Source organism: Mixophyes fleayi, chromosome 6, assembly GCF_038048845.1.
Source record: "Mixophyes fleayi isolate aMixFle1 chromosome 6, aMixFle1.hap1, whole genome shotgun sequence".
Lineage (NCBI taxonomy): Eukaryota > Metazoa > Chordata > Amphibia > Anura > Limnodynastidae > Mixophyes > Mixophyes fleayi.
Window position 1 is genome coordinate 19,770,858 of NC_134407.1, and position 27,117 is coordinate 19,797,974.

Consider the following 27,117-nt stretch of genomic DNA (forward strand, 5'->3'; position numbering starts at 1 on the left):
GAGTAAGAATGGTAGTGGTATGGAATTGAGTAGAATTTGTGGAGATTATTTTTTTTCTTACAGTGGTGGTCAGCGGTGATAGCTGCGGCCGAGTGGCTTCCTGCATTAGCATTTGGAACGCAAGTTTGCGTTCCAAATGCCAAACTTCCTGTCAGTGGAGAGCACATGCGTTGCACTGCTTCCGATGCGATATCGATCCGGCAGGAAGGGACGGGGGGGGTGAAAAGTGATGGGAACAGACAGGGGAAAGTGGAAAGGAGAGAATAAAAGGTACTGGGAAAGTAAAAGGTTGAGGGTACAGAGGCAGGCAGCGGATGGCTGCTGCGCCCCCTTGGGCTTGCACTCTGGGTGACGGCACCACCCGCACCTGCCTAGTTACGGCTCTGTAGGCAACCAATGTAGAGACTGACAGAGTGGCTCAGTATAGGGAGAACGGTTTGCAAGGAAAATCAATCTAGCTGCTGCGTGCAAAATAGATTGTAGGGGTTCAAGTCTGATTTTGGAAGACTAGTAAGGAGGGAATTGCAATAATCGATGCGGGAGATGATCAGTGCATGAATTAAGGTTTGTGCAGTGTCTTGTGTGAGATATGTACGTATTATGGAAATGTTCTTTAGATGTATGTAACATGATTTAGATATAGAGTCGATGTGAGGAATAAACAACAGTTGTGAGTCAAGGATTACACCTAGGCAGCGAGCTTGCGGGGTGGGATTTATGGTCATGTTATCAACAGAAATAGAAATGTCAGACAGGAAGCTTCTGTTTTTGGGTGGGAATATTATTAATTCAGTTTTTGAAAGATTGAGTTTGAGTTGGCGAGAAGACATCCACGATTAAATGGCAGAAAGCCGGTCAGTAACGCGAGACAACACAGATGGTGAAAGATCAGGAGAGGATAGAAAGATTTCTGCATCATCTGCATAAAGATGATACTGAAATCCAAAGGAGCTTATTAGTTTTCCAAGAGAAGTGATTATAGATAGGGAACAGCAGAGGACCTAGGACTGAGCCTTGTGGTACTCCAACTGATAACGGAAGCGAAGCAGAGGTGGATCCAGAGAAATTAACACTGAAAGAGCGATTAGATAGGTAGGATGAGAACCAGGATAGGACAGTGCCTTCAAGACCTAGGGATTGTAGCGTTTGGATGAGGACAGAGTGGTCAACAGTGTCAAATGCAGCAGAGAGATCCAGGAGAATTAGAAGATGGCCTTACGTTTTTGCTGTGATCAAATCATTGACAACCTTGGTCAGCGCAGTCTCTGTGGAGTGTTGAGAGTGAAAGCCTGACTGAAGAGAATCCAGTAGGTTGTTAAGTTGGTAAGTATGAAATATATATCATTTCTGGTATTTTCTTTCTTGGTAGATAATGCCCGAAAATACAGTATTTGTGTTACAACTAACACATCAACATGTATGGTAGTATAATCAGTGGTTCGAAGTGGGGTGTATACAGGGGTACGCCATACCCCACTTCTCCGACTGCCTTCATTGCAAAACTATTAAATTCCATTCACTTAGATTCATACTTCCCCGGGGATGGATAAGAACCTGAAAAACGTAGGGATCAGCAAACTTTCTATATAAACCCTCATATCCATTATTATTTTACTATTGACACTAGTGAAAGCACCCCTGCGGCTGGACTTTTTCCACCATTGGTATATGGGATTCTCCTTATATTCTCTGGTCATGTCCAAAGTGTTAAGAGCCATTCTGGACTCCAAACTTTATAACTTGATTGTGCAGTCCCCCCAACATCTTTTCCCTCTTTTTAATGAGTGCTCGAAATATCTATATAGGTAAATATAGATCATATATCTATATTTATATAGGATTTTCATGAGACAATTGACAAACTTTTCAGTTGACTACATTAGAGCTACAATGACAGTGACCTGCCTGCATTATACACATACTGCACTGATACACACACATACAGTATATATGACGAATCCTCCCACACGCGTCGGGAGCGCGCTTCGTCCCATATGACCCGCGCTCGAACGCAACAGCGCAAGTTCAGCCTAACGCGCGCGCCCCTAGAGTCTTCCGCACATGCGCAGTCTCGCTTGCCAGCCGGGACAGTCTTGTGCTGTCCAAATTTTTGACAAATCAGGAGTTTCCCGGGACATAGCGGACCTCTAACAAGGTAGAGGATGGTGGAGAGCGTCCTGCCTCTGATTTGATTGATTCCTTGGGGGAAACGCATTCAGGGATCTGCATAGTCAGCAAACCTTGCGTCAGGTGCAATTATCCTGCATGCGTTCTGTTTATTTTACACTGCCCTGATGGCTCTTATACGATTTGTATTATGCAAAGCAAACTGCCTGTGCAGTGCCCTGATTGCATGCTAGTGAGATATTGAAGGTGTGACACCTTGCACTTTCTTGGAGGTAGTTCTGTGTGTTGGTTTGGGACGCGTGCCTGCTCCCTCTCATTGACTGACAACGTGGCAGAGGTATATCTTAGTCCCATTAGGAATCTTTCCAATTGCATATCTTTTGCTGATTGTGTTAAATGACCGTATTTCTGGAAAGCATAAGATCAATGGAGGAGATGAACTTGCCCCATGCCATATAAAGATCGGGAGCAGATAAAAGGTGCACGTTGCACAGCTGCTTTTCCAAATCCGTGCACCCCTTCAGACTGTTGTGATTGGCTGATGTGGCATCACATGGACAGTGGAAGTTGCCCACCCTTTGGTTTATGATGAGTTTTTTACACGATCTACTGCAATTCTGCACTAGGATTTCATCAGCTTGTGAGTGTATTGTGCATCTCTGACATCTCATTGGTGGTTGAATGCATGCAGCCATCAGCACACAACAATCCTCTATACAAACACTGTATAGGACTTTGCATCCCAAGTCCTGCTACTTTTGTATATGTGAGTCATTTATGGGTAAATCTGGTCTTATTCAAGTATGAGTTCTGGCAGAGCATGCAGGGACTTGTAGTTCCACAATAACTGGAGACCCTCAGATTGACTCAGCTTTGTTTACAAAGTTTGCCATGCTTTTTTTCTTCTAGCAACTAAACAAGCAGTAGCTATTTATTATTATTTATAACAAGCCACAGAGTTTTTTTGTTTTTAATTCAAATTATTTCGCTTATGTAAGATACTAAGTAATATATGTAAATTTTAATTGCTTTGTTTTAAATATCAGGTCTGTACTCGGTGCTAAGTGGATTTGTCTGTGTCGCTACAGAGTTAATTGTTGATGTTGTTACATATTAACAGACTTATTACAGTGTTTGTTAACTGTGAAAGTCTGCAATTATTATGCTATGTTGTTACAGATTGTTTTTGACAAGTTTTGATCCATTTTTCCGCAGCAAAATGTTATCCCGGGCTGCTCTGAGTTGTCGTGGACGCTCCAACGGACAATCTATTTTCTCCCGCGTTCGGACCACTGCATCGTCATTCCATTTGAAATGTAGGTACCTGTTTGTAGTCTCCTGTATGATGATTGCTCTTTACCGTGTAATTGTAACTACAAATACACCGTAACAATATCTGAAGCAGACAGTGATGTGTGATCGATGCATTTATTATACATGAGGTTAGTCAGTTATATACTTCTTTACGTACACAGAAAAAGTAGAAATTATCTCCATTACATGTAATAATATTCATATCCTCCATTTATTATAAAGCAGGAATTGTTTTTTTCTAAAGAACTTGTCATTATGCAATCTTTATTCATAGGCATAAGATTTACCATTGCGTTTCCATAATTGTTTAAACCTGAAGCCGTTGATCTGTCATATTTTAAGACTTAGGGCTAGATTTACTAAGCTGCGGGTTTGAAAAAGTGGGGATGTTGCCTATAGCAACCAATCAGATTCTAGCTGTCATTTTGTAGAAGGTACTAAACAAATAACTAGAATCTGATTGGTTGCTATAGGCAACATCCCCACTTTTTCAAACCCGCAGCTTAGTAAATCTAGCCCTTAGAGTTATATTTACTAAACTGCTGGTTTGAAAAAGTGGAGATGTTTCCTATAGCAACCAATCAGATTCTAGCTGTCATTTTGTAGAAGGTACTAAACAAATAACTAGAATCTGATTGGTTCTATAGGCAACATCTCCACTTTTTCAAACTCGCAGTTTAGTAAATATACCCCTTAGTTTCATCCATTGTGTAATTAAAAAAATGCCCTCTAACCTGTAGCAACCTGACAGACCTTTCATTTCATTAATCTAACTTGTGCTATGCTATTGAAAGCTAATATTTGCTTGGGATACAGCATCTGTATAGTTTGTCATGTTATTATATAGGACTTTTAAAATTATTTGCATTAAACAAGTTTCTTCAATTAAAATATGCGAATTTATGTTTTGCCATTAGTATTCATTTTTATTGTATGGCTGTAGTGTTAGCATTATGTTGGCATTCCTGTATCTGGGAGTACCAGCTTCAGTTCTTACCTCACAGCCAGTATTTTATGTGTATTGTGGGCCTGATTATCTTGTCTTCTGCTTCATAACCTAGATATTCCTGCCTCTAGCGCGGCCCAGCAACATTACAGGCAATGGAGCAATATCCCCTTTATAACCATGCCACTTGTCCGCTCACACGGAAAGCCGTTTGCGCACCGCAGTGAGCTGAAACATGCTAAGCGCATTGTGGTGAAGCTAGGAAGTGCTGTTGTAACGCGAGGCGATGAGTGTGGGTTGGCTCTTGGAAGGTTGGCTTCCATTGTAGAGCAGGTAAGTGACTCTAGCAGGCTACTAACTTGGTATTATGGGCTTTGTCGATTGGTGAGAGTAGCATAACATTTTATATTAGTGTCTATTTCAGTGATTGCCAAACTTTCTCAGTTCGAGACACCCTTAGGGTTTCCATAATTTTCCAAGGCAGCCCTAAGCCAAAATAATTACCGGGTAGTCCCGTTTTTTTAAGTAGTTGGGTCAAAATAACGTAAGAAGTATTTCTAGGTGCCATAAATGTAAGCTTTTGGGGTTTTTTTGTTTTGTTTTTTTTTGCCCGGTCGGTGGACAAATGGGGGTGGCAGGCAGAAAGGAGCGCTCCCCTCCTACCTCGCTCACTGCTGGCCCTGGCCGCGGCACCCCAGGGAACCGCAGCGTATAGTTTGGGAACCACTGGTCTATTTAATTATCTTTATTACCCAGCTTGTCTAATATTTAATGCCTTTCATATCCACCAATATCAATACTTCTGCATGCATGGCTTACAATTCCATACCGGGTGTTTTTTGTCACCATCACAGAAACCTAGGCTACTAACTATAATATGACACCTCAGTCACCATACTTATATAAGAATGTACTGCAGCACAGCTGTTGTACACTAACATTCAGGATTATTTGTAGATAGGGATGGCTCTGGATTATTGCTCTAAGGTTGAGCACTCTTCCAAAATCTACAGCTAGAAGTATAGTTTGAACAGTGGATGAATGTTCTGAGTCTATAACCAAACCTCCTCCTTCAGGTCTCTGTGCTGCAGAACCAAGGCCGGGAAATGATGATTGTCACCAGTGGTGCTGTGGCGTTTGGGAAACAGCGTCTCCGCCATGAAATCCTCTTGTCTCAGAGTGTCAGGCAAGCATTGCACTCGGGACAGAACCAGTTGAAAGACATGGTGAGGGGTCAGATACCTGTAAGAACTGATGCAGAGCAGCCCTGGTGCATTTCTTTCATTGTGTTGATTTTTGTATTTTCTTTCTTTTGTCCAGCAAGTTCCGGTGCTGGAGGCCCGTGCTTGTGCAGCCGCCGGCCAGAGCGGACTTATGGCGCTCTATGAGGCCATGTTCACACAATACAGTATTTGTGCAGCCCAGGTAAGCAGACGAGGAGTTATGTCTGGATGTAGGAAATTTTAGATGGGAATTATTGTTACAACCTTTATTTATCCTTTTCGTTTTTATAATATGTTTGCTCCATCTTTGCACTCGCACTATCTGTAGACCTTGCCCTTGTTGGAAAGCAGCATATCCTAGTGCAATAAATCAGGCCTTTAATTTATTGCCGTCATCTACTGCAGACAGATGAGTCACGTGGTATCTGAAATATGTGATATTTATTTTGCCATTCTGTCCATCTGGGTTCACCTGAAAGGAACCCGTCACCCAGCGGGAGGGTGGAGACCTGGCTCGGTTCCCACGGCAATAGACTGGTGTGAAATGTCTGGGCTTGTCGCCAGCACTGGGCACAATAAAGTTATTGCCATTTATTTGAACTGGCGCACAGGTACCTGTAAATAAACAAAAAAGCTGTGGTAACTAATAGCAACCAATTCAATATGTGTGTTTAATTTTTTCCTAAACCGTCCAGAAGCTGGTGCAGGTTACATTATTTTTGCACATTAAAAAACTATAAAAATATATTTCCTTTTCCAGATTTTAGTCACGAACCTGGATTTCCACGACGAACAGAAAAGACGGAACTTAAACGGCACGTTGCACGAGTTACTCCGGATGAACATCGTGCCGATCATTAACACCAACGACGCTGTTGTTCCTCCACCTGAACCAAACAGTGATCTCCAGGGGGTAAATGTGGGTGAAGTATTCCTGTGGGCTCAGGAGGCCTGCAGAGCTGCTTTTCTCTATAATGCTTGGCATGGCTAAATAACGCAGTGCTGGAAGACGGGTGACGTATAACTGCAGTGCCTAATGCTTAGGGATGCTCCGTCATAACATAGGATTCAGTCACTTGTGGTATGCATATCACAGCATGTAGGGTCTAGATTTTTTCTTTCTAAAAAAAAAAATATGTATATAAACTGTTTGATGAGCACATATAATATAATTGAAAGTTGACAGACCACAGTGGGATCTGTCTGTCTGCGCACAGTGGAAGCAGCCATGTTGTGGCCTGGCCCAATGTAAATGAGGACACAGCCAATCATTTCACTAGGAACCTATGACATCATTGGAGCTTTAGGCCAGTTGGAATCACTATAAATTAGATGTACAAAGTAACAGTGACTGGAGGATAAATGGCAGGTGATTAGGCACTGGAGTTAGGAAACGACTCCTGCTGTTTCATCAGGATTAACCCTTTCTGCTGGTTTTCTTTCTCACCCTACCTGTTAACTGATTGATGTGCTTGATTTATTCAATTCATCCCAACTATGGCTTATTCACCCCTCCTCTGCTTTTACTTGGAGCATTCACTCAACAACAACTGAAAAAATGTTTCACTTCATATCTTCCAATTGATAATGTATTTGTAAATTTATTCTTATTTTTTTGTAAAAAGCTTTTATGGTTGAAAACAAGATGGAAAGTGATCAGCTTCTCTACAGTACTAAGGCTTGACTGTTCAGCAGAGAGCTGCAATGTTATTACAACAATGTATACAAAGATGCCTCTCCAAAAGGAGAAGGGACTTCTGGGTAAAGCCATTTACATGGCGCCACTACACCACCCACTGGGTTTGTAGAATAGATTACAGGGCTGTGGCCTTAACACAACATCAACCTGATCTGTATTTTTCAAACAAAGCTGTGCCTGCTTTATATACTCGCACTACAAAAACAAACCCTAACTTTTAAGCACCCTCCCTTGCTTTCACTTGCTGTGTTATGCCTCCTGCAGCTCCCACAGAGATTGCAGATGTCTTCTATGAAGTAGGTGGGACGAATCACAATTTGCAGGCGTCATTTTAAACATACTAGTTTTCATTGCAATTTGCCACCATTTGGCTGGCACTTGGCAAAAAATGTGCACAGCATTTGTGGAGCTTCATAATTTCCACCTAGGTTTTAGAAAAGATCTACATATAATTTTATTATCAATTGGGGGATATTAAATATTTTTTTTGATGAAACAAAAACAAACCTCATGATGTCCCTTTTTAACATCCATAGATTATCATTTTGCTTATTAATGCTATTTTGTTAATGCCTTTGTACTATTTTAGAACTTATTAGAGACTTTTTCTCTAGAACTAACCCCAGCATCTAATGTGTTATCACTCAGTCTTCCTCTGTTTCTTTGCATGCTGTTGTCTTCATCCGCTTCCTTGCTGGCTGCTTTCTTGTTAAATCAATAGATTCCAGACCTCTCTCTCCTCATCTGGAAATTTGTACGTTTTCTTCCATGACCTTGGTTTATTCCACAGGTGATCAGCATAAAGGACAATGACAGCCTGGCGGCACGGCTAGCTGTTGAAATGAAGGCAGACTTAATCATTGTTCTGTCGGATGTGGAAGGTATTGATATATCACTGTGTTCTGAGCCCGCATACACGTTTGGTAACATGAAATTGGCCCCTACTTGTTTGCTTTCATTTCCTCTGTGTATTACTTGTTTGGGAAACTCATGCAAAGTCCTTAAAAACTTTCTAGGGCAGTGTTGGCTAACCTGTGACACTCCCGGTGTTGTGAAACTACAAGTCCCAGCATACCCTTCCAGAAATAAGCTGCTATATATTTGCAAAGCATGCTGGGACTTGTAGTTTCACAACACCTGGAGTGTGACAGGTTAGCCAACACTGTTCTAGGACAATGAATTGAGTCCTTATGTACTTTGTGTCATTTCCTGTGTCTCATTGTCCTGCAGAGGTTGAATATAAATTGTGGTCAATGTAAAAAGAAGACTATATTCTAGTGCAGAATGTTACTCAGTGTTCTGCATTTACATCCAGGGACATCTGGTCCGTGATTATAGGTTCCTGATGGACCGAGATACCCCAGGGGACTTGCTATGCTCATCACTGCAATTATTTATCCCCCTACTAGCCCAAAAAATAAAAAATAAATAGCACATACCCGGTGTAATAGATACTATGACCATAAACCAATTTAAACCACACAGTTCTATAGCCTTAAGTCAGGTCCTTGGCATATTCCCAAAAGGTAACTTAATGGGGAAATATGTTTCCTAATTGTTCTATAATTAGTGTAAATAAAAATTGCACCACTGGCTACTATTAAGCATTTCATTCAAAATTGCAGTTTTCAAGCTTTGTATGTGACTTCATTATGGCTGGTTTGGAAATCATCAAATGTACCAGTTGGAATAACTTCAAATATGTTTTTATTAATCAAGATGTAAACTTTGTATCAAATCTATGTGCACTGCCTAATTGTCATTTCATTGGACATTATGGATTGCTTTTATTCTTAGGGCTTTTTGATAGTCCCCCCGGGTCAGATGATGCCAAACTTATTGACATTTTTTATCCTGGAGACCAACAATCGGTGACATTTGGATCCAAATCAAGAGTTGGTATAGGAGGCATGGAGGCGAAGGTGCGTTTCTGTTCACTGTTCCGTTTGATGTTCCTAATCACATTTAATGATTCTTTTTGGCGTTTTACCTGGATATTGTTTTTTTAATGTGATTGAACATTTTTTTTAAATATTATTATTTATTTTAAAGGTGAAGGCTGCTTTGTGGGCCCTTCAAGGTGGCACGTCTGTTGTCATTGCCAATGGAACTCATCCTAAAATATCCGGACATGTGATCACAGATATTATGGAGGGGAAGAAGGTTGGCACTTTCTTTTCTGAAGTAAAACCTGCCGGTGAGTTTAACAAATAATAGTTTCAGAACTAATTAATAATCTATGCTTTTTTTTTTTTTTCATTTTTGTTTAGGATTGTGTGTTTGTGTGTTTGTATTTTCGCACAATTTTTTTTTCTTTACAGTTTGTTTTTCCAATAATTTTGGTGTCATTTGCACCTCTATATGAAGAAAGTTCACGTCCAATGTGCTATATCAGGGAAAAGATCTGACTGGTACAGCTTGTGGTCATTAGATTGTAAGCTGTATTAAGCAGGCTATTCTCACCATCTGCTTGAATATAATCTATTGTGTTAGCATTGTGAGTCTTTCTTTATCCCCCTAATTGTACAGCTCTGCAGGATATCTTGGTGTCCTAGAAATAAAGGACAATGATGATAAAATCAGAGTTGTGTACTAGAGGCCAGAAATAATATTGCTGTTTACTATGAACAGTTCAGCTCCTCAATATAGGTTTATATATTATTTCCCTACTCTTCATGCATGGCCTGGGGGTAAATGTATCAAGCTGAGAGTTTTCCTGCGGGTTTGAAAACTGAAGATGTTGCCTTTGGCAACCAATCAGATTCTAACTTTCATTTTGTAGAATGTACTAAATAAATTCTAGATCTAGAATCTGATTGTTTTTCCAAACCTGCCGGAAACTCTCAGCTTGATACATTTACCCCCTGATCTTTTCCCACTTGGTGCTTATGCATCTTTGTTATTTTGTATCATTCTTTCAAATATAAACTGCTCAACTTTTGATGGGCAAGTACATAACACAAATAAGGTCTGCACAAGTGGACTTTCCAGTTACTTGTAAAGCGGTCCTCTTATGATCTGCTCCACTTACAAATGTCTTCTTTTACCACCATCCTCTCCCGCATCTTAACCCTTTCTTTGGTACGGCAACCTGCACGTAGAATTGTATCAGAGGATAGAATTCTGAGAATGACTTGTCATTAATCTTGTGACAGGAAAGTCAGAGTAATGGTCTCCTCTGATCCTTTCTAGGACCCACTGTTGAACAACAGGCGGAAATGTCCCGGACTGGGGGAAGGACCTTGGCCGCACTGCAGCCTGAGCAGGTACTTGGAACAAGTTCCTAAAGACACTTCTGGAACCTGCCTTTTTTTTTTTTTTTTTTTGTTTTTTTTTTTTTTTTTTTTTTTTTTTTACTGCTAACTCATAGGGTTAGAAACCATTTAGCAAAATTAAAGTTCTTAATGTGATTATATAAAAGCTTTAGTTTAAAGTCAAACTAGATATAAAAACATTAAATTCATATATTAATAACCTATATTTATAAACTGTACACTTTTGTAAACTAGGCAGATTTTCTTACTCTGTATAAGTTAATGGGACAGAGTTTTCCAGGAAAGTCACAGTTTATAGTGTGTGGTTAGACCGTTCAGATCAGCCCCTGCTATATGACAGACTATTGTTTTCCTCTCTAGAATTATGCGTTATGCCGATCTTGTCTAAGCAGGAAGCTCCCTGGGGTTATATTACGGTGTCTCTCATTTACTTTGCTTCAGTTTTTAAACCTCCCTAATGGTGACCATAAACTAAAGCTGCTCCAACACTGTTTATTTAGAATTTCCCTATTGGATTTATTTTCATTGGAGTAATGAAAAAATAAGAACAATATTCCGACTGCAGGGCTTACCATACCCTTTGTTACAGTGTCGTTGTTCGTTTTTTTTTTTTGTGTGTGTTTTTTTTTTTTTTTTTTTTTTTTTTTTTTATTAAAATCTTTTATTGGATATGTACCTTTTGTCTATATATACATTCATCTTACTGAACATCAGACAAAAGCATAAACTAGGGTTTGTGTGTCTAGTGTGATGTTTATTTTATAAGTCATATTGGCCAATATAATAAATTGTGATATTTTCGTAATTTCTCTCAACAGAGAGCAGAAATTATTTTTCACCTAGCTGATTTGCTTACGGACCACAGAGACGAGATTCTCTTTGCTAATAAGAAGGACATGGAGTTGGCTGAGGAAAAAGGTAAACCCTACGAATAGATCGGACTACCTTACCGCTTATTTGAAGAGAGATGTTGTTTATTTAAATGACTGTTACAGCTTTATCTAACAAACGATCTATTAAAGGAGAAATTTGTAGTTTTCTACTTTAATATCAAGTGTGCGCTTTCAACCCTGTCCTCAAACATAATCCTAATGACTTCCAGCCATTTTCAGATTTACCATAAGAAGAAAATAGGCATGTGAGGCTACGAGCGAGGCTACGGAATGTTGTGCGTGGCAGGAAGGGCGAGTCTACGGAATGTTGTGCGGGACGTGCGAGTCTACGGAATGTTGTGCGGGACGTGCGAGTCTACGGAATGTTGTGCGGGACGTGCGAGTCTACGGAATGTTGTGCGGGACGGGCGAGGCTACGGAATGTTGTGCGTGGCGGGACGGGCGAGGCTACGGAATGTTGTGCGCGGCGGGACGGGCGAGGCTACGGAATGTTCAGCGCGGCGGGACGGGCGAGGCTATGGAATGTTGTGTGGGACGGGCGAGGCTACGGAATGTTGTGCGCGGCGGGACGGGCGAGGCTACGGAATGTTGTGTGGGACGGGCGAGGCTACGGAATGTTGTGCGCGGCGGGACGGGCGAGGCTACGGAATGTTGTGCGCAGCGGGACGGGCGAGGCTACGGAATGTTGTGCGCGGCGGGACGGGCGAGGCTACGGAATGTTGTGCGCGGCGGGCCGGGCGAGGCTATGGAATGTTGTGCGCGGCGGGACGGGCGAGGCTACGGAATGTTGTGCGTGGCGGAACGGGCGAGGCTACGGAATGTTGTGCGTGGCGGGACGGGCGAGGCTATGGAATGTTAAACCGGACGGTGCTTAGTGAACCTAAGGACATGTGACTACAATCATCAATTATGGAAGTTTTTAAGGCCAAGAATAGTCATTATATAGTGTGGGTGCTGACAGCAAAAAATTGAGCGTGCCTTATCCTCAATATGTATGCTACCAAAAACTCATAGTTTTAGTGGATTTTAAGTTACTATGACCAAAGCTTATTCTGTAGGTGCTCGTCATTTCAGGGACCTTAACTTTGATTGGTTATTTGCACAGGCCGCTTGCTGTGACCACCTCCTGGCCTGATCACTGTTTCCATTCCGCTATTCAGCTCCACAGCTGTGCTCTTTAACTTAACTTTATACATTGGAAAGGTCATATATGTTTCACTATGTACAACATGCTAACAATTGCAAAATGTGACTACAGTTCTTTCATTCTGGTTATTGTACTTTAGGAAGACTGGCTCCTTCTCTATTGAAACGTTTAAGCCTATCAACAGCGAAACTAAATAGCCTGGCCATAGGACTTAGGCAGATCGCAGCTTCCTCCCAGGACAGTGTCGGACGTGTGATCCGCAGAACGCGAATTGCTAAGGATTTGGAGCTGGAGCAGGTGACCGTACCCATCGGAGTCCTGTTGGTTATTTTTGAGTCTCGGCCAGACTGCCTTCCACAGGTATTTTAATATGTAATTCATGTTCAGTAACTCGTTTTTTTTTTTATTCCAGGAATTCTTATATATAACTATCGGCTCAGTTTTGGCCATGTTGAGCTTAAGGTAGCTTTGGTACATCCAAGTGGCGATGGCGTAGAGACCGCAATGATAAAATAACAGTGTGTTCGCTCCCCACTCCATTACGTCCGATTATTACAATCTTTTCAGTTACTAGTCCCGCCTCTGTGTATGAATCGACCAATCAATACAGTGCACTTCTACACAGCAAGTCTGCAAAGTTGTCATTCACTGTTTGTCTGCTCTGTTAGAGAATCGCCTTCCTCCTAACATGGCAATTTGCTGTAGAGGAGTGAGAGAGCATGCTGGACTTGTGTGTTTCAGTATAAACACTCCCAATTATTGCATGTATAATATTCATCACTGTAATACACTGTTGTTGCTATATATCAATGTCAGATTGTGGCTTTACTTGCTTGTTAAATAAACCTCATTGGATCCAGCTTAAGCACCGATGATTTAGTTATGATTTAAAAATATACAGTTTACAGTTACTTTTAATTGAGTCAGCAGTGAATCCTCTTATATTTTAAGAAGAGGAATTCTGGATTTTAAATTGGCAGTATACACTTATATTTATGTATTATTAAATGTGCTTTTTTAAGAAGTATTATTTTTCTGCTCATTTTCATTCATTTAAGAGGTCCTCCAACAATATACACACACATTTTTACATATGTTATTTATTCATCACCGTTCCGCAGCGCAGCCTCCTCCCTTTTTTCTCTAGTATACACTGAGGGCCTGAGTCATTAAGGTAAAAAAGGAGTAAATGTTCTCCAGGACAAACCATGTTACAATGCAAGGGGGGCAAATGAGTTTATTATTTTGCACATAAGTGAAATGTTGCCGGTTTTTTTTTTCATGTAGCCTACAAATCCTTGATAGCTTTATTTTTACACAGAAATGTAAGGTTGATCTAGGACAAGCCCTATCCCAACTATAAATCTCTCCCCAGATTTTAAATTTACTTCCCCCACCAATGCAACATGGTTTTGGCCAGGTGCAAAGTTACTCATTTTTTATGCTTTAGTCTCCTTAATGACTCCTAATTCTATGTGACACTCCTTTCTGACTCCCTACCTACAGAATAGGTAGGTTCTAGGTAGGTTCTATCTAATGTGTGATGTCCTTGGTTGACGATTGTCATGTTATAGTTTCTCGTCTTCTGCCCCATGTCAGGTTTCCGCTCTGGCTATCTCCAGTGGCAATGGTCTTCTGCTGAAAGGAGGCAAGGAGGCTTCTAACAGCAATCAGACTCTGTACCGTCTTACCCAGGAAGCGCTATCTATTCACGGAGTAAAAGACGCAATCCAGCTGGTATGTACCCAAACCTGCACATATGAGTGTGTTTTACGTTGTCTCGGTTGGCCTGAAGTTGCAATGGTACGTGTGTACCTTTCTATATTAATTTGAACACGTTACTTACTCATACAACAATAATTAAAGATAACATTTAGGGGCATATTCAATTCTCTGCGTTTTCCACGGCGTTAAAACTATTACCGTTAATAGTAAGCTGGATTTCAACGAGAAAACTACCGTAATAACGGTTTTTACGCGCACTGTTAACGTAATAATGGTAATAGTGCGCATGCTGCGAGATTTTTGGCTACAACGCCAAGTATTGAATATGCCCCTTAGTGTACATAGTTTTGTGTTTTTGTTTTGCTTTTTGTTATTTATTTTGTTTGGTGGGGTATTTTTTTGTTTTCTTTTAACTTATTTTATTTTTTTTTGCTGTTTTTGAAGGCAGCAGTGTAATTTTGTGGGTAGACCTGCTTCTAAACCCACAGCAAGTGCATCCGTTCATCTATTTTAATGAGCTAAATCCTGAACATTTCTTTATATAGCGCCAGCAAATTCCGTAACATTTTACAATTGGTAATAAACACTGTAATAAAACACTACTGGATAAGAAAGCCCTGCTCGCAAGCTTACAGTGATAAAAGCATATACAGATCATACGAAGAAACGTTTATTTGTAAAGCTGTGTATTGGCTAACCTGTGACACTCCAGGTGTTGTGAAACTACAAGTCCCAGCATACCCTTTCAGCAATAAGATGCTATATATTGGCAAAGCATCATCACTATTTATATAGCGCCACTAATTCCGCAGTGCTGTACATAGAACTCACTCACATCCCTGCTACATTGGGGATTCACACACAAGCTCAGGCACGTCGAATTTATAGCAGCCAATTAACCTAGCAGTATGTTTTTGGAGTGTGGGAGGAAACCGGAGCACCCAGAGGAAACCCACGCAAACACGGAGAGAACATACAAACTCCTCACAGATAAGGCCATGGTCGGTAATTGAACTCATGACCCCAGTGCTGTAAGGCAGAAGTGCTAACCACAAGTACAGCCAAGCATGCTGGGACTTGTAGTTTCACAACACCTGGAGTGTCACAGGTTAGCTAACACTGTCCTAGTAAGATATTAAACATCCTCTGAATTCCAGGTGAACACAAGAGAAGAGGTGGAGGATCTGTGCCGGCTAAACAAACTGATTGATCTGATCATTCCCCGCGGCTCTTCTGAGCTGGTCCGGGACATTCAGAAAGCGGCTAAAGGAATACCCGTAATGGGGCACAGCGAAGGCATATGTCATGTTTATGTGGACTCTGACGCCAGCGTGGAAAAGGTCACGAGGATCGGTAAGTAGTTTACAGCAATATATTTCTTAGTTTCAGATGACGAAAAACCAATCTCTTCTCATTAGTAATGATTTTCCATGATAAATCCATGAGCAAAGACTAAGGAATTGCTGTAATCTGCGCTGGATGACGTAATGTTACAAAAACACCTTCTGTACATATGATTGGAAGATAAAAGCTAAAGAATTGGACCAGGCTATATTGTGACTGTGGATAGAGGGGCATGATTAGGGTTGGATGCATTTGTGCCCTGAACACACACAGGAAAAGAAAATACCTGAGGTCATAATGAGTGTAGTGCAGTGTTTTGCCTTTATACCCGGTGATGGAGTCCGGAAGGCCTTGGGATCATGTCTAATGTATTTTTACTGAGGGAGTCATGGCATCACAGTGGTTAAGTTAATAATAACATTAAGTTGCAGATAACCGTTTCTTCACATTAACCCCAATATAAGAGAGCATTTGTCGGGGACACTTGTGGCTACACACAGTGCAGAATGGTACAGTAAGTCGTCATCTCCTCATCTTGACTTACTAATGTTTTCAGATCTGTCTCGATGATTTAAATGCCCAGCACTTTCTCAGACTAAATGACCAGCACCGTATTGTTTATTAATCTTCTGAATGATCTGTTTCATTACGTCTAGTGCGAGACTCAAAATGTGAATATCCTGCTGCCTGCAATGCCATGGAGACTCTGCTGATCCACAAGGATGTCCTGAGAACCCCGCTGTTTGATCAGATCATTGACATGCTGAGAGTGGAACAGGTGACCTAGATCTTCTTTCAGTTTAAATCTCTGCATTTACTGTAATGATCACAGAGCCCTCGCACAGTTATGGACAGGTGTTCTCTCCTTACCTCTGGATCAATAACAATCATTATACCAGGGTTTCCCAAACCCAGTCCTCAGGGCTCCCTAACAGTGCAGGTTTTCCGGATCACATTTGACATAATTAGGACCACCTGTGGATCTGTTACAATGTGTCAGTCAGTAATGAATACACCTGTGCTCCAGCAAGGAGATATGGAAAACCTGCACTGTTAGGGAGCCCTGAGGACTGGGTTTGGGAAACCCTGCATTATACCACAGGACGGAACTTGTACGGGATTTATATGAAGCATTGACAAACCTCTCCCATGTTTTAATTGTATCTGCATGAAGCACATCTCTGCTTACTCTTTTTCTGCCTAAAATAAGGAAAGCAGTGTGTGACCGAGTTTTAAACTCAAAACCTTTTTTGTGAGAGATGCATTTAATATTTGACATTTGCATTCTGTACTTTTTATGTAACTTGGCCAAATATACTCTTGCCATTGAAGGTCTAAAGCAGAGGTGTCCTAAGTTCAGTCTGTAGAAACAGGTCTAATAATTACTGTCCCAGCCAAATAGATTAACTCGCCTGTGGATGACTAAAGAAATCCTGAAAACATGAACTGCTGGTAGCCCTTGAAAGCTGAACTTGGACACCTTTGGTCTAAAGCATTCTAAAAACCAAGACCCTTAAGTAACATTATGCAGAAAGCATTGATGTGCTTCAACCAATAGTCTATTCTCCTGCCAACTTAGTGTAGTTAAATTAATGTAAGTGCCTTTATCAATTCACTATTTTAGCGTTTGGTAGCCACGATGGTCTTGGATGATGAAAATGTAAATAAAATAATCAGTACAATTTTAATAATTAAAAAAACAAACAAAAAAACCCACCACATTTAAGGAATAAGTTTTTGTGTACAGGTAAAAATCCACGCTGGTCCCAGGTTTGCCTCCTATTTGACCTTCAGCCCCTCCGAGGTGAAATCCCTGCGTACGGAATATGGAGATTTGGAGTGTTGCATTGAAGTGGTGGATGGAGTACAAGACGCTATTGAACATATCCACAAATATGGCAGTTCTCACACCGATACTATCGTTACGGAGAATGGTGAGCATCCTACCCTGTGATTACTAGATCGCTGCTAAGCTGTGTCTGTGTTTATTTGCTTATTACATTTAATGGTAATGGGGGTGATGTTATTTCTTCTTTTTTCACTTTACAGAATCCACAGCAGAATATTTTCTCCAGCATGTTGACAGCGCATGTGTATTTTGGAACAGCAGCACTAGATTTTCGGACGGGTACCGTTTTGGACTTGGTAAAATTCTTTTAATATTTCAGTTTGATTTGTTAATAAGACTTAGTAAATGGAAATCTGTAAATAGTCCATACTTATATGGCCATAACTATTTGTTATAAAAAAAAAAACAACCTGATTAGCATTTAACCTTTTGCAAAGATATCTTTTATCAGGATTGTTATATAAAGCTACATGAAACATTGTGCAAACTATAGTATTAAATGCGTACCCATTGTTATCCTTTCTATGAGGGTGTAGTGCAGTGGTTCCCAATGCCCAGTTCACAAACATACCCACAGTCCAGGTGTTAAGGATATTCTCACATGAGCACAGGTAACCTTAAAGTCTAGACTTTTAGAGGGGCATGAGGACTGGAATTGGGGAACACTCCTGTACTGGATAAAAGTACGGATTCCTCTTCTTCCCTATAACCCAGCCTGCTCCTTGCTCCATTCATAATTATCACAACAAGGTGACAAGAAAATATGCAGAATAAAGACCCACGTTCCTGGGTGGGTAGTCCAAGCCCCCTGCAACTGCAGAGAAAGGGATATAGCAATGAAAAAAAAACAAAAAAAAAACCTTCATTTCATCAGTAGTAGGGGACAGCACAGATGGTATGGTCCAAAACCACCCTCCATACGCAGGATTGCCTTGTTTTCATGGAAGATCGGATAAGAAAACTTAAGGAGCTGGAGTTAGATCCCCACTCTAGATGATGAATGACCTTCCAGGTGAGAAAATGCAAGGGAACAGGATAAAGAGCCTCAAAAAAGAGTACGCTGCAGAACCTTTAAATTTAGGTTCCATGGAGAAGTTTAGCTGTACAGAGCCCACTTCTTGCAAAAACTTTCTCAACTTCAGGAGGCAGTAGCAACTGGCATTGAAACCTGCAGCTTGAGCGAGTCTAGAGACAGAGCTTATTCATGGTCCCTCTGAGGAAAAGAAGCAAATGAGAAATATGAAAACGTTGGTTGGAAAAGTCTTTTCTCGTCCCAGGGTAAATAGGTTTCTGTGATGGACATGGGAAGAAGGGTTTACATGTCTGCTTCATGGTCCCAACAAATAGGTCGGAAAGGTCCTTTGTACTTAAGAATCCTGGCATCGATAGTCATTACGTCAGAATCAGTTGTTAGTCCCCGATGAAAAAGTGTCCCTGCGGAAAAAAAGTTAGATTGGAGAAGAATGCAACGAAGATGACTGATCATGAAATTCAGAATGCCAAAGTCATTTTGGCCAATTGGGGGAGATGAACAATGCCTGCACATCTTTCCTGACCTGTAGGATCCACGGGCAGTACGGTGGCTCAGTGGTTAGCACTTCTGCCTCACAGCACTGGGGTTATGAGTTCAATTCCCGACCATGGCCTTTTCTGTGTGGAGTTTGAATGTTCTCCCCGTGTTTGCGTGGGTTTCCTCCGGGTGCTCCCATTTCCTCCCACACTCCAAAAACATACTGGTAGGTTAATAGGCTGCTAACAAATTGACCCGTGTGTGTGTGTGTGTGTGTTAGAGAATTTAGACTGTAAGCTCCAATAGGGCAGGGTCTGATGTGAGTTCTTTGTACAGCGCTGCGAAATTAGTGGCGATATATAAATAAATGGTGATGATGATGATCTGCTGAATTGGCACCGTAGAAGGGCAGCTTTATATTTGGGTCAGTATACCAATAGAGCCATTCTGGGGACTTGCAGGTCTGTGCCAGGTCGGAATGGCAGGACCGGAGGCTTGAGTCCAGGTGTTGGCAGCTCAGTAAGTCACCTGGAATGTTGGTCACCGATATAGTTAGAATAAACATTCGACACACTGCTGTCTCATGACTGGAGGATTCTGTTTTAGTTCCATTGCTCTGCCACCTATTCGTAAACGTAACCCATGGTCTGTGTCCCCCTACTGCTGAATGACTTCTAAAAGATAATGTTCCTTTAAGGGTGTATACGGTTTCTGCAATATCATATGTTCTCTTTTATCCTAGGAGCGGAAGTTGGCATCAGTACGGCCAGGATCCATGCACGAGGGCCTGTGGGTATAGAGGGGCTCCTCACTACCAAGTGGTTACTACGGGGGGAGAATCACGTCGTCTCTGACTTTTCTGAACAAGGAAGTATGACGTATCTACATGAGAATATTCCTCTGCCACACAGAATTACCAGCTAAGAGCCAGACTGATTGCCAATCGCTACCAGTACAACCTCTGCTAATGTCAGGATTGGGGGGGTTTCCACTTTAAATAACCCCTGTAATAAATTCCCTCCATTCCCAATAATACTTTTGGGGTGGGGGGGGTCCCCTAAAGCTTGCAATTAGAGCTGCTCTGTCACATTTCCCCTACAATGTAGAAAGTTTAATTATTGGAGAGGGAGGCAATATAATATAGTGGGTTATTTAAAGTGGAAAACCCCTTTAATGAACAGTTAATATGCTGTAAGAGAGGCCGTTTCCTCCTACATGGGAAAATAATCTATGCACCTTGGTAAAATAGTAGGGATCTGTAATAATGAATTGTTCAATCTCTTCATGACTGCACTGTTACCTGTGCAGACGTACTCGCTGTGGATTTCGACCATCTCAAAAGCTTTTATGTCCGTACAATCATGATATTGGTTGAGAAGTGAAAAGTCACTTGTAATACAATAGTTAGGTTAGCAAGCTTCTCTTGCTAATGACTGTTTTTCTTTTGTCAAATTAAAGCACTTGGAGATTTGAGCTCTAAATGTATTTTAAATGACCCTTTAAATACTTGCATTGCGGTTGTTTGAGGACCGTTGCTTAAAGCAGTTCCATGTTTGTGTAGGAATAATGCATTACGCTCACTGCGATCTGTTCTCAGGTAGGTTAGCGAATGATTAATAGGTCTCTGTTCTTTTTTTTCCTATTTTAAGGCCTAAAGAAGACAGGCTAATGTAGGTAAACGTCATCTATGGGTCTGAGATTTCTTACTATACTGTATGTATTTGTCTTAACAGAACCTTGAAACTGTCATTTTATTGTTTTGAATTAAAATATTTTTGGTACTTTTTTTTTTGACTTTACAAATTTGTACAGTTGCTCCTTCTTGATTGAAGAAATTGAATAAATGAATGTCTATTTCCGTTCAAAACATTTGTCAAACTCCCTGTAGTAAAATTCTCCTTAGATGGTAAATGATGGTGGGGACTAGACTTTTCGGAAACCATATTGAAATTCTATATTTCTAACACAATTCTACCAGAAACGTAACCAGAGATGGTATTTTAAAGGTCAACGAGGGATGATTTCAGTGGATCTTTCAAGTATATACAATACTCCTCAGCATGTATCCTCTCATTTCACTAGGAAATTGCAGAATCACTTTGATATTCACTAGTTTCTACTGAATCTATATGTTGACTATTGATTCTTTATAAAAATAACTAACAAAGAATGTTCTATTCTATAGAACTACTGTAGCATCTGGTGATATTTTGAACGGACAAACTGCTCAGTACTACCTGACCTGAGAAAATAATGGTGTCTTGAATAATGAACCGTGTCCAAATAAAATGCAAAGTTTAATTGGTGCTTTCTGTAATTCTATGCTACACACTTTACAGATTAAACTATTTTATTCACTATCCACATTTGTGAATGGCTAATGCTAGCCCTATACATGGCCGACAGCGATCGTTCTGCACTGGTTGGAAAATCTGGTTGGTTATTCATCACATTGGCATATGTAGGGTGCCATTGGCCAAATGGTGTCAGGGGGGGGGGGGGGGAGAAATACACAGGATGGATTAGAACCTTAGAAGTTTTGAAATCAAACAACTGTTGGAGCCAGTAAGTGTTTATCATTAACTATCATACAACTATATATAGATTTGGGCCGAAAAGAAAGGACAGTTCAGATATATGGTTATTTACAATTTGACCTACACGAATTTACTGTAAACAAATGGGTGACAAAACAGGACGATGACTACATACTTTGTTTTTAAACACTTGCCACCACTTATACAGCAATCCTATTTCACAAGGTTTAACATTGATTGCGATTGACGAAGACTATCTGCAGTATTTTATTTGCTATCACACATGCAACACTGACAGTCTCTGTATTTAGGTATTACGTTAGAGAGACTAAACCATAGTTTACAGTGTTCTTTTCAGGTAAGAAGGTGTATCGCTTATACTACTCGCTGAACAGCGTTTCAAAGTACGTCTACGGGTTCATCGGTTCCCTTCTTAGGCCTAACATTGGAAGGACAGCATCGATGAGGCACAATACGGTAATTGGCAAACCACATGTAATTGTTTTCGGGAAGGTCCTTCTTGTAAGCTGACCAATTGTGGTGGTGTTTGAGGTACCTCCGGCAGAAGGGCCACTCTGTGCCTTGGCTTCCCATGTAAGAGACTTGATAATTTGAATAAACATTCCAGTCAGTTATTGGTCTCTGAGGAGTTTCGTGATTTGAAAGGTTTAAATTTTGAGAGGTGTGTTGTCTTTGCTCAATTGGAGCCTTTTTCCGTCCAAGGTCCTAAAAACGAAAAAACAAACTGGTGATCTATAATCTTGATATGGCTATAAAATGCAGCTTTGGAGTAGAAGAAATACAATTTGTATCTTCTACTACAACAAAGTTCCTTCTGACTGTGAAAGTTTGGAAGGTCAATTATTCATGTACAACATTCTACTGTTGTATTTTGTACATAGTCATATTTTGTAGTATGAGAACTTCAGATTTGCGGTCGTGTTTATGATCTAAAAGACTCACAATCCTCATCCACATTCTCACACCACTTCCCTGTACCAGGATTGCGGAAGTTGTAGTTCAAAAATCGAAGCTGATACCCCTGGTTTTCAAGATGTGAATGCTTCAAAAAATACTTACAGAATTAAGGTATTCCCCCATGCTCTGTATAACGTGTCTGTTGTCATGTGAAGAGAAAGGATAGTCTTTTTGGACTTCATTCTGTAATTAAACATAAATAATTGCAATCTAGTGATCGTTTCATCACTGACCATAAATAGTTTGAACAATGTTTCATTTTAGAGTTTAGTGCAGAGATTCCTTAGGGCAAGATTATATGGGTGTGCTTACAGTGATGTGAAAGCAGAATTAATCTACAATGAACATTACAAACAAGTCACACCAATGGTGGTATTTAGAGTGCTGTGTTTTCACTATGTTCTTGCCCTAACCAATGTATCATGAATGACAATAGCTATGTCACAACAGTTTATAGGTTGTTATACATAAATGATCTTTAATTTAATTTTATACTATTTGTTACAAAAGAATTTTAAAATGAAAGAATTTCTACTTTGTACATGTTAAAAAAATAAATGAAGAAAAAAATAAATTTATCCCCTCCATGTACTTGTATGAAGATTCCTCAGGAACAATTAAAGGCTCCACAAGGTGTACCCGATGTCCGTCTTCTGACGGCCCCTCCCCCGGTGTATCATGTTGCCCAATGTAATATGATTTAACTGAGCCAGTGCCAATAGCTCTTATACTTAGTATATTTACTAAACTGCGGGTTTGAAAAAGTGGAGATGTTGCCTATAGCAACCAATCAGATTCTAGTTATCATTTATTTAGTACATTCTACAAAATGACAGCTAGAATCTGATTGGTTGCTATAGGCAACATCCCCACTTTTTCAAAACCCACAGTTTAGTAAATATACCCCTTGGACTTTGAATTGTCATTATGTTACAAAAATCTTGCAGCAGCAAGTCCTTTGATACTGTAAGACTATTCATGCTTAGTACACTGTGCAAAGGTGGAGAAAATAGATTGGCTTAGAAATATGAACTCTGACTGGACTTTCAAAATAAAGTTTAATAATTGAGAGTAGAAATAGCATTTTATAATGAATCTACAATATAATGAAGTTGGAAACACTACCTTGTTCCATGTTGTACACACATGAGGTAGCCTCTGCTGTTTCCTTGGTTCTGTGTTTGCTTGGTGATACATATCCTGGGTGCTTGTTGTAGGTAATTTAATGTTGACATCAATATGAGGGAACTGAATGTACACATATAACAGTACAGTATGGTGTTAGTAGGCACAGCAGGTTAGAATTAGAATACTTCGCCTATGGTTTTTTCCCCCCCAGACTTACAAGTACTTTAATTTGGGTAATTACAACTTCAAAAGAAACAGCTCACTTCAACACACTGCTTTATCTCTCTACCTTTTGTTTATATTGAAAATGTGCATTATCCCGGAAAGGCTGTAACATAAAACTAGCATATACTGCTGAGACTGTATTATCATAATATAACAAGCAAACATGATTATTTTTTAGATAAACACTTTTGTTATTTTTTAAGACATGCAAATAGTAGTCAGGATTTCTTTTTGGTTGCTCAGCTTTAATGATACAAAGAAGAGAGTGTCCCTTGAAGATGCTAACTGAAGAATGCAGTACGGATGTGGTCCTTTTTATGTGAGATAGGTGGGCAGTACAATTTCTCTTTAAGCAGCATGTCCCTGCAGCAGCTTGTCTTATTTGCAGACTGTCATAGGCCTGTCTCCCATGTCAGCCTTACTGTCTAGGTACATAATAATATTCCATACTGCCCAAGTGTCCCAACTTTGGTTGGGCTGCCTGAAAGAACTACTCATGACAACTCCATTTTAGAGATTTATTTATTTTTTCTTTATTATGCACTAGTTCTTACCCTGAAACGTATTGGGTTGCATGTCAGAGCTAATTGTTTTTGGACTAATATTTCTGACTCCCAGGAGCACATGCCGAACATGAGGCCGTAAACCTACCTGATCTGCCACAAACCACATAACCAATCACACACATGCTTTCATTGTATGACTTGAGCTAGATGGATAAAAGCTAATTGCTGAAGCCTTCTAATCAAAGGAAGACTGTTCAAATCTGTTTTTAATATAAAACAGTTTAAAATTACTTCTATGGACAGTGCCAGTGCACGTCACTGTCGAGTGCTGTCTAGGGAGGACCTTGGTGTACTACAATTGCATTCATCATCTTTCTTATATATTTTTTTTTTAATGTCAAAAACTGTTTCAATAAATATCATCTTATAAAGCCAAAAATTTATAGAGAATTTTATAGTCATAATACAAGAAAATGTAGTGTCTTTAGTCAATCCAACAAAACAGGGACAAAAGGTAAAAAGCCATCTGATAGAATAGGGACATGGGAAAGAATAGATTTTTTTTCTCAAAACATTTTATTTGCATTTTCCAAACACAAAATATATAGTAGATATACCCTGCAAAATGATGTAGCACATGCCCTCCTTGTGTTTCTAACTCCCATTGTCCTATAGATTGTAAGCTTGCGAGCAGGGTTCTCTTACCTCTCTGTCTGTATGTATTACCCAGTATTGTCTTATCAGTGTTTGTTCCCAATTGTAAAGCGCTACAGAATTTGCTGGCGCTATATAAATAAATGATGATGATAGTAGATATTCACCATATGATTTTCAAATAGCAATACAATTCATAAGCAGCGAATGTCGACAACACCTCTTATCTCCCCTGTCCACCAACTTCGCTGCCTCAGTGTCATCCTCGACTCCTCTCTCTCCTTTGGCCCCCACATCCTCTCTCTTGCTAAATCCTGCTGTTTCCAGCTGCGTAACATCGCTCGCACCCGGCCCTTCCTCTCCCAAGATGCCACCAAATGTCTTATTCACTCTCTGATCATCTCCCACTTGGACTACTGTAACCTCCTCCTCACTGGCCTCCCCTAATCTCATCTTGCTCCCCTTTGATCTGATCTTAACGCAGCCGCTAGGCTCATCTTCCTCTCTCGCCGCTCCTCGTCTGTCTCCCCCTCTACCAATCCTTTCACTGGCTCCCCTTCTCCTACAGAATCCTCTTCAAGCTCCTCATTCTTACATACAAGGCCCTCGCCAACTCCACTGCACCCTACATCTCCACCCTCCTCTCTATTCATGCTCCATCCCGCCATCTCCGATCTGCCAATGACCGTCGCCTCTCTTCCCCCCTGATCACCTCCTCCCATGCGCGTATACAAGACTTCGCCCGCGCTGCCCCCCTCCACTGGAACAAGCTCCCTCCCTGCATCAGAACTTCCCCTAATCTGTCCAGTTTCAAACTGGTTTTAAAAACCCACCTTTTTCTTAAAGCCTTCCCCTTCATTCCCCTTCCCTTATCCTCCATTCCTCCTTCTCTCCCTTGTGACTCTGTCTGTCTACCCCACCTCTTAGATTGTACGCTCCTTTGAGCAGGGTCACTTCTCCTCCTGTCTTCACCACTTTTAACTCTGCTCTCTGGCTACCTTGCCCTCCTCCTCTAGGACACTCTCTCTACCCCCCCCCCCCCCCCCCCGTCCCCTCTTGCTCCCTCCTCTCCCCCCTGGGGATCTCCCTGTCATCTGTGCCCTCCTTCTTGGACTCCGTCGTATGCGGACCTTCCCCTCTCCCCTCCCCCGCCCCTAGCTGTGCTTTGAGCTCACGGAGTTACTGTGCTTATTGTTTACTGTACTGTGCTGTCTCTCCTCGTATTGTAATTTTGTCTGTCCCTGTACGGCGCTACGGACACCTAGTGGCGCTCTATAAATAAAAATTAATAATAATAATAATAATGTATTCATCAAATAATCAATGAACAATAAAAAATTATTATAATAGGAGATGCAAACTTGAATTGTGGAAGAGGGAAACTAGAGTTTAACAGACAAATAAATAGCAACAACTGTAATGTGGAATTTGATGGTGGTGAGTATCTAAGGGACATTGCAGTAGCCTGTACTTAAATGTTATCAATACTATTGATGAAAGCAAATCATAGGAAATGTAACATTGAGTGATAACTGTGGCACAGTGAGTGAGCTCTTACCCAGATGCCATGCCTCTCAGTGGGGGGATTGTATAACCGTCCCTTTGGCATTATAATGCCCGCAGAGTCCCTCTGAAGAGATGAGTGTCCACTCCAAGGTGTTAAGGGAGGGTGTAGATCTTGCACACATAGCTCAGTCTCCATGGAGACTTCTTGAGTTTATCGGTGGCCATGGAAACCGCAATAAAAATCCCATTTCCGACTGTAAACCGTGCGGAGCGCTCTATTTAAAACATCAGTAAACCCAACTGTCTCCACAACAGGAGCCATTTTGTTGTGGCCACTGAGATATAAATCACGGTCTATGAAGTAACGGCATGATAAAAAGCGAGGAGGACAACAAAAACTGTAACAATATTCGCTGCCGACCGCGCTCCATGGCAACAGCGTTTGTTTCCAGCCACAGTTAGTTCTCAACTCTCTGGTAGCAGCCGGCTCTTCTGGCCGGTGTTTTGCTCTCTATGGTCTTAGCAGCCGTC

General features: G+C 40.8%; 2 protein-coding genes across 4 annotated transcripts; one reads left to right on the plus strand and one right to left on the minus strand.

Annotated features, from left to right (window-relative positions):
- Positions 1-2,040: 2,040 nt before the first annotated feature.
- Positions 2,041-20,838, plus strand: ALDH18A1 (aldehyde dehydrogenase 18 family member A1). Of its 3 annotated transcripts, none has more exons than XM_075215974.1 (18): positions 2,041-2,155; positions 3,343-3,443; positions 4,503-4,720; positions 5,464-5,613; positions 5,708-5,812; positions 6,371-6,529; positions 8,100-8,190; positions 9,107-9,231; positions 9,362-9,506; positions 10,502-10,575; positions 11,403-11,502; positions 12,764-12,984; positions 14,224-14,361; positions 15,507-15,702; positions 16,350-16,471; positions 17,441-17,627; positions 17,743-17,838; positions 19,795-20,838. In XM_075215974.1, the coding sequence occupies exons 2-18, from the start codon at positions 3,347-3,349 to the stop codon at positions 19,974-19,976; spliced, it is 2,406 nt and encodes an 801-aa protein (XP_075072075.1). In that variant the 5' UTR covers positions 2,041-2,155; positions 3,343-3,346; the 3' UTR covers positions 19,977-20,838. The 3 variants fall into 3 exon arrangements, with proteins under 3 accessions (XP_075072075.1, XP_075072077.1, XP_075072076.1); XM_075215976.1 differs by having other exon boundaries at positions 6,371-6,523; XM_075215975.1 differs by lacking the exon at positions 2,041-2,155 and adding an exon at positions 2,874-2,893.
- A 1,002-nt stretch (positions 20,839-21,840) lies between these two features.
- TEX36 (testis expressed 36) lies at positions 21,841-27,042 on the minus strand. The gene is made up of 4 exons (XM_075215977.1): positions 26,639-27,042; positions 23,693-23,815; positions 22,670-22,750; positions 21,841-22,315 (listed from the first exon to the last, which is right to left on the minus strand). The coding sequence occupies exons 1-4, from the start codon at positions 26,780-26,782 to the stop codon at positions 21,989-21,991; spliced, it is 675 nt and encodes a 224-aa protein (XP_075072078.1). The 5' UTR covers positions 26,783-27,042; the 3' UTR covers positions 21,841-21,988.
- Positions 27,043-27,117: the final 75 nt, after the last annotated feature.

Coding starts and splice junctions, on each gene's coding strand:
- ALDH18A1 (XM_075215974.1), top strand. CDS start 3,347: ATGTTATCCCGGGCTGCTCTGAGTTGTCGTGGACGCTCCAACGGACAA. Junction 5,614..5,707: donor AGAACCAGTTGAAAGACATG/GTGAGGGGTCAG, acceptor TCTTTTGTCCAG/CAAGTTCCGGTGCTGGAGGC. Junction 9,232..9,361: donor TAGGAGGCATGGAGGCGAAG/GTGCGTTTCTGT, acceptor TTTATTTTAAAG/GTGAAGGCTGCTTTGTGGGC.
- TEX36 (XM_075215977.1), bottom strand. CDS start 26,782: ATGGAGACTGAGCTATGTGTGCAAGATCTACACCCTCCCTTAACACCT. Junction 23,816..26,638: donor CTGAGAGGCATGGCATCTGG/GTAAGAGCTCAC, acceptor GTGTACATTCAG/TTCCCTCATATTGATGTCAA. Junction 22,316..22,669: donor TGGGGGAATACCTTAATTCT/GTAAGTATTTTT, acceptor TTTCGTTTTTAG/GACCTTGGACGGAAAAAGGC.